At 56.6% G+C, this 7,164-nt stretch overlaps 1 protein-coding gene across 2 annotated transcripts in view; it reads left to right on the forward strand.

Annotated features, from left to right (window-relative positions):
• Nucleotides 1-1,642: 1,642 nt before the first annotated feature.
• Nucleotides 1,643-7,164, forward strand: part of CYB5R3 (cytochrome b5 reductase 3) — a 22,769-nt gene continuing 17,247 nt past the window's right edge. Inside the window, exon 1 of one of the 2 annotated variants that reach the window (XM_007453945.1) lies at nucleotides 1,643-1,729. Coding sequence is in view for 1 of the 2 variants with exons in the window: in XM_007453944.1 (XP_007454006.1) it covers nucleotides 4,792-4,836 (45 nt within the window). In the remaining variant the exon portion in view is untranslated. Of the gene's footprint in view, nucleotides 1,730-4,791; nucleotides 4,837-7,164 lie in introns of those variants that run through there. The other variant, XM_007453944.1, reaches the window with a different exon arrangement.

A 7,164-nucleotide genomic window follows, 5' to 3' on the forward strand; every position in this document is an offset into this window, starting at 1 on the left:
CCCCGCCCGCCGCGCCCCGGCGGTCCCCGTGCGGCCGTGATTCACGCCCGGGCCTCTGCACCCGGGCCCAGCACTCCCGGCCAAGGGGCGTCACCGGGAGGCGGGCGGCCACGCATTCCGGGCGCCCCGCCCGCCGTCGCCCCCCCCTCAGCCCGGCCGGCAGAGGAGTGCGGATGTGTGCGCTAGTGCTGAGCGAGTGCGGGGGTGAACGTGGCCGGTGCCCCCGCGTGTGAGTTAGTATGAGCGCGACTGAACACGTGTGAAGTGTGAAGGAGGGAGCGCGTATGTGTGTGAGTTTGTGAGGGCGTGTGTGTGACCGGGTGTATGGATGTGACGTGTGCGTGTGCAGGAGTGTGTATGGGGGTGAGTGACAGTGAAAGAGTGAGCAGGTGTGCGGGAGTGTGACCGTGACTACCTGCGAGTGTGTGCGTGTGGAGTGTGTGTGTACGTGTGGAGTGGGTGCATGTGGTGTGTGTGTGCGTGTGGAATGAGTGTGTGTGAGTGTGTGTGCGCGCGCACGTGCGTTGTTGCTGGATCGCAGTTTTTTACCGACAACAGCCCCTGAACCCTCTCCGTGGGCTGCAAGCTAGGCTCTGGTCTCTTAACCCAGCAAACTTGAGAGGCCCCAGCCGTTGGCCCCATTTTACAGATGAAAAAATGCCACTCAAGACTTGGCCACGGGCCGGGCTGGCGGAGTCTGAACTTGTGGAGCTGCAAAGTCCATCGTCATGCTGTCACTTTGGTTCGGCCCAGGGCCACCCTCCCTCGCCGTCGGGTCTTTCGGATTTCTCAGAAGCCACAGTGGTGGTGCTGGCTTGTGCTCCACGTTGAGGCTGTGGCCAGGGGGCAGTCCCCACCCACACACGCGGGTGCCTGGGCGCTGGCTGGGGGCACTTGGGCAGGGCTGCCACTGGGAGGATTAGGCCCAGAGCCTCTTGCCTGGCGTCCTCCTCCACCTCCTCCCTCTGGCTCTGTGGGGCTCCCCGTTGGGGACTCGGCAGAAGGCCTCTTGGCCTGGGTGTTTGTGAATGTGTGGGCCAGCACAGGACTCTGGGTGACGTTCAGCCCAGGGGGGCAGCTTTGCCCAGGGCTAGCCTGGGGGCATCAGCCCAGCTCAGCATAACGTCCTGACCGTGTTCCCAGAAATCACCTTCCTCCCTCACTGCTCAGCCACCGGACCGGAACCCAGACCCCCGCCCCTGCTGTTTTCCCGCAATGCTTCTCACCTTCTAGCCGTGTTGGTTGGGTTTGTCTCTGTGTCCCCAGGATCTGGCTGCTCAGTGTTTTTGCCGAGTAGCCAAGGACCCCTTGTAGCCTCTCTATGAGGGGCAGAGCCCCATCTGAGCGTCAGGAGACCTTCACCAACTCCTAAGCCTCCTCTATCCAAAGGGTGGCAGGGTTGCCCTTTCCTCGTGGGCCCTGCCGGGGTGCCCACTTGAGCCCTAATACCCGGAGCAGACCTCAGGCAGGCCTCCTGGCACAGCGGTTCCACGCCGTCTGCAGGAGGCCAGCACGGGCTCTGGGCACCAGGCGTCTTATCTGAGACGTGCAGGCCCTGAGAGAGGCCTCCTCCCACACACTGGAAGGGGGGACGCCGAGGGGTTGGCACTTGAACCTGCCAGCCACCTAGGGGTATGTTGAGGGCTTAGCCTGCCGTCCCTGACTCTGGCTCCCCTTCCCCCAGCACAGTTGTGAGTGCTCAGTGGACCCTGACAGGCCGCCACCACAGGTAGAGTCCAAGGCTTTTCCCCTGCCCCTGGCAGCTCTGTGCCTAGTCCGTGGTCCAGACCCGCAGCCCCTGGGAAGCAGGGCTGGGTCTCCCCTGTGGAGGGCAGCTCCACCGTCCACCTGCCCCGCCTCCTGGGTTCCCTTTCCCAGAAGCGCAGAGCCAGGAGCCCCTCGCTGCAGACCTTCCTCCACTCCCTCCCACTTGCTCCTACTTCCGGAGAAGGGGGCCACGAGGGAGGTGGACACGCAGATCCCCGCCGGCAGCTGGCGGGCAGGCAGCGGGCAGGGAAGCCTCAGCACAGGGGGCTGGCACCTGGGGAGGAATGGGCCTGCCAGCTGGAGGGTCCTGGCCGGTCCCTTTGTCCACCCAGACCTGACCTGGGTAGAGTGGATGGCAGGGTCCCGGTGGGGAGTTCCAGGGGGTGAGCAGCTGGCTGGGTGCCACACAGGGGTAGTAGGGCTACCCAGCCCCTTGGCTGTGGTGGGGGAGCTGGGGGCTCCCTGGAGGCATCCTGGGACTCTGGCACCCCGTTTCCCTTTCCCCTTCCTGTGTTATCAGAGGTGGGGGAAGGCAGGTGGTGGGTTCCCTGGTGGGCACAGTGTGGCCTGTGGGGCACCAGGTCAAGGCCTGGCAAAGCAGCTGTCCCCCAGCTCCCCGGGGGAGCTGGGGTGACGTGGTGTGTGTGTGTGTGTGTGTGTGTGTGTGTGTGTGTGTGAGCAGCACAGCTGAGGGGGAGCTGGGGTGGGACCTTGGCTTTGGCCGCCTGCCTCCTGTTTACTCCGCCCACTGCTTGCAGGGGTGGGAGTGGTGCCTTGGACGGGGAACAGGGCATCCCAACCCCTTGTGAGTTTGGTAAAGCCTCCAATTTTCCAGAGACGAAGCTTCGCCTTTCCACGGCACCCTCTTCTCTGCCCGTGTCCGTCTCCCACACTGGCTTGAGCTCCCCAGGGACGGGGTCCCCTGACCTGTGTCCGCCGCATCCCACACGGGCCCTGGCAGCTGTGCGCACTGGGGTTTGTGACCTGAAGGACTGACTGACAGTGAGGGTCGCCTCACGGCTGCCTCCAGAGAGGAATTTGTACAAAGTCCACTCTTGCTCTCTCAGTGGCCTGACTGTCCGCAGGTGCAGAGGGACTGTGCAGGGCTGGGGCTCAGTGCTCGGACCGAGCTGGGTGCCAGTTCTCACCCTGTCTCAGTGTCCTCACTGAAGTGGAGTGGCCATAGCGCCCGCGTCCCGGGCTTAAGGACTGTGCGAGATACAAGAGTGTTGCGTCTGGGCACGGGGACTGGAAGGAAGGCCGCTCACATTATCCACCACTCACTGGCACAGCTCCTTCCAGCAGCGGCTGCAGTCCCACCACACCTCTGGGAGGCAGGTGTGCCCAGCAGGTGTGGAAACAGCCAGGAGTTCAGGATCCAACCCCTCAGCCCTGTGCTCCATGGAGGGCCGAGCCCCCCCCTCCCCCTGGAGGCATCTGGTCTCTTGTCCTGGTTGCTGAAACTTTCAGACAAAGTAAGAAAAGTCAGAGAGAGACTGCAGTGCAGGGGCTTGTTCTTGTCCCTTCGTAAATTTATCCACAAATATTTACTGAGTGTTTCTGCTGAGTGCTAGAGATGAGACACCAGGTCCCCCGCCTTCCTGGGTCCGCTGTTGCGCATTGTCTGTGACCTCACGTGGGAACCTGGCCCAGCCGTTTGAGCCCAGGGCTGGCATCCAGGGCACACGAAGCTGGCGCCTAGGATCTGCAAGTTCGGTGTAAGGGCCAAGGCCAGTGTTGAGGACTCGTCTTCAGAACTGTTGACAAATGAGTCTTTTTCACGGGTCAGCACGTAACCATGGGCCGGCATTTGGGGCAGGTGAGAGATTTGGGGTGAAAGACAGAAAATTGGGAACCGAAGCCCAGACTCCACCCTGGGCCTCCCTGAGCCACAGTTTCCTTGTTTGTCAAATGAAGAATGCAGTTGGCCTGTCTCCCAGTGCTGAGGGTCAGTGAAGAAATGGAAGGGAAGGTGCTTTGCAGGCTGTGAAGCCAGCTGCAGGCCAGGGGGTCTTAGTTATTAAACTTGGCTGACCACTTAAACGGCTGTGCTGGGGGGAAATAAAACTCCAGAGAGCACCAAACATAACTCCACTTGGGCTCTTAATGTCATTTAAGTTTATTTCCAGGACTCCCAACAATGGTGATTTCCTGCAAATGTAGCTTCACTCAACTTTTTCCCTAAACAATGTTCTCCATGGATATGGCTTCCCTGGTTGATGTGGGAGAGGCCTGGAGCAGAGGAATCATCAGAGTCCTCATCCCCGTGGAGTTTGCAGAGGTTGGGCGGGGGCTCTGGATGTCTGCTGAGGGCTTGCTTAGCTAGAGGGTAAGAGTTGACGTTTGAGCTGGGCTCTGGAAGTGGAATAGGAGTTGTTGGATGAGGGAAGAGAAAGGGCATTCAGGGCAGAAGGGAGAGTGTGCAAAGGCCTAAGGCAAGAAAGGCTTGTGACTGGATAGTGGGGACCTTGAGTGTTGGCAGTGGGTAGCCGTGGTGGGTGTTTGGGGGTGGCGGAGCAGCCTGTTAGTCTGGGCAGCTGGGGCCTCACTGCGGGAGCCGGGAGATTGGACTGTGCTGGAGCAAGGGGATTTGGGCTGTGGGCGCCAGGGCATCTGTCCTGGGAGGTGGCTTGGGAAGGACCACACTTTGGGCTAGACAGGTCTTGGTTGCAAGGCGTGAGTCACTTAATCTCTCTGAGAAATGGGTGTGAGTCCTCTGAGGATTGGCTTTCCTTATCTGTAACTTGATGATAATCACAGTACCTAAAGCCTAGGATTGAAGTGAGGATTATGCCAGAGAATTCACGTCCCACTCTTGGAGCAGTGCCAGCTCGGGGACATTGGCCATTTTGCTCCATGCATGGCCTTTTGCAGCCTCGATTCCTCCCCAGCCCTAGGTGGGACTGTCCTCATGAACTTCAGGAAGATGGAGCATGGAGGTGATGATTCTCTCCTGAAGTCCTGAGCTGGGTCTCAAACTCAAGTCTCCTGACCCCAGAGTCCAGGGCTGCCAACGGGCCTTAAATGCGACCCACGGTGGGTGAAATACCACTTGGTGGCCAGGACATGGTAGGTGCGGGTTAAGTGGGCAGGTGGCCAGAGACCCTTTGTGTGGCCCTGTGCGGGCCGGAGGGGTGCGCTGGGGCCAGCTCCCTCAGGCCTTCTGTTTAGACCCATTAGTTACAGACCAGGGGCGCCGTGGGGCGAGGCCGTGGCTGCAGCCAGCCTGAAGGCTCTGCCTGCCCGAGAGGCATGGTGTTCTGAGCCCAACAAAAGGCCTGTAATCAAAGCTTCGGCTGGGCGACTTGAAGCAGCTGGGCCGGTTTGGGGGGGCAGGGCCAGGCCCGGTGTGGGATCTTGGTGCCTCTGCCCTTCCTTCATTTGGGTATTCTGTCTCCTGGGTGATGGTGGCCCCATGAGGGTGGTAGAAAAACCTGTGTGCGTGGCCACATTCCCCAGGTTATAGACCCTTCGGTGACCTCAGCCCCCCATCTCATCTCATATCCCAGCTCCCCTGGGCTGTTGGCCAGGCAGTGGCCCTCACCTTCCTTCTATAGCCAAGAATACCAAGGCTCAGAGAGGCCTCAGGTACTCAGCCAGAGTGTCCTCCCCGGTTGATAGAGTGGGGGGTCCTGGCAAGGCTTCTGGGAAGGGAGGGAGCAGTGAGGCTGGGCCTTGAGAGGTGAGAATCTTCTCACCTGACCCTCAATAGGGCAGGGGCCCATTCCAGGGCTGTTCTCTGCAGAACATGCTACCTCAAGAGGCCTGCAAAGGAAGCAAAGAGGCCTCCATGCAAGCAAGGAACTTGACTCTGAGCTTCCTGGCAGCCAAGGCAAAAAGGGGAATTTGTAGTGTTATGATAAGAAGAATACACACGGTCATCTGCTGTGAGAACTAAAGTCAGGGAGGTACACTAGGGAGGGTGAGTGAACAATCTGTGAAACAATTTTCTTGAGAACCAGTATTTTGGGAGAACTTTCGGTTGTTGACCCCACTCTGTGAACCACTAGTGTGGACTCCCTTCTTCACTTTTTATTTTGAAATAATTTCAGACTTACAGTAAAGTTGAAAGAATGTATAAAGACCCCTTATATACTCTTCACCAAGATATACCAGATATTAACATTTGCTATATTTACTTTATTGTGTGTGTGTGTGTATTTTAAGCTGTTTGAGAGTAAACGACAGATATGATGGTTGTTTGCCCCTAAATACTTCAGCATCTGTCTCCTAAGAACAAGGACATTCTTTTGCGTAATCACAGGACGATGATCAAATCAAGAATGTAACACTGATACAGTGCTATTGTCTAATCTATGGGCCTTCATGCATATGCCACCTGTTGTCTCAGGATTGTCCTTTTACAACTGTTTTTTTTTCCCCTGGCCCAGAATCAAATTCAGAACCACACATTGTATTCAGTTGTTCTGTATCTTTGGCCTCTGTACAGTAAGTCCCCTACAAGTTGCAAACTTTCAAAGGTGCGAACGTGTGTGAGTGAAAGACACCAGCGTCAGGCGTGAGTGAAATTGCAGCTCGCCCTCCGTCTCCTATGGCTGAGGATCCTTCAGCTCTACCGTCTCCCACCTCCCCTCCCTCCTCCAGTCAGTAACTCTTCTTGCCTGTTCACTCGATGCCAGCCCATATATGCTAGCTGTTGTACTGTACTACTGAACTTTTCAAGGTACTGCACTGCAAAATTTAAAATGTTTTCTTTATTTTTTGTTTGTTTTTTGTGTATTACTTATGTGAAAAGTATTATAAACCTATTACAGTACAGTACTGTATAGCTGATTGTGTTAGTTGGGTCCCTAGGCTAACTTTGTTGGACTTAACGAACAAATTGGACTTACGAACGTGCTCTCAGATCAGAACTCGTTCATATGTAGGGGACTTACTGTATTCGTTTCCTACGGCTGCATATAAATTACCACAAACTAGGTAGCATAAAACAATGGAAATTCATTCTTGCATAGTCTGGAGGCCAGAAGTCTAAAATCAAGGTTTTGGCAGGGCGTGCTCTCTGGAGGCCTAGGGGAGGGTCCTTCCTCCTCGTCCTGCTTCTGGTGGCTTCCAGCAGTCCTTGGCCTCCTTGGCATGTCACCACATCACTCCAGTCTCTGTCTTCACACAACCTTCTCTTGTGAGTCTTCTCCTCTGTCTTAGAAGGACACTTGTCGTGGGATCTGGGGCCCACCGGGGAGATCCAAGAGGATCTCATCTCAAGATCCTTAGTTTAATTACACGTGCAAAAACCCTTTTCCATCCCCAGGATCTGGGTGGACATGAGTTTTAGGGGAGCACCCTCCGACCCACCAGAGCCTCCTTTAATCTGGACCCGTTCCTCGGCCTTCGTTTCTCATGGCTTTGACTTTTTTTTTTTTTTTTTTTTTTTTT

The sequence above is a fragment of the Lipotes vexillifer genome, unplaced genomic scaffold (assembly GCF_000442215.2).
Source record: "Lipotes vexillifer unplaced genomic scaffold, Lipotes_vexillifer_v1.1 scaffold382, whole genome shotgun sequence".
Taxonomy (NCBI): domain Eukaryota; kingdom Metazoa; phylum Chordata; class Mammalia; order Artiodactyla; family Lipotidae; genus Lipotes; species Lipotes vexillifer.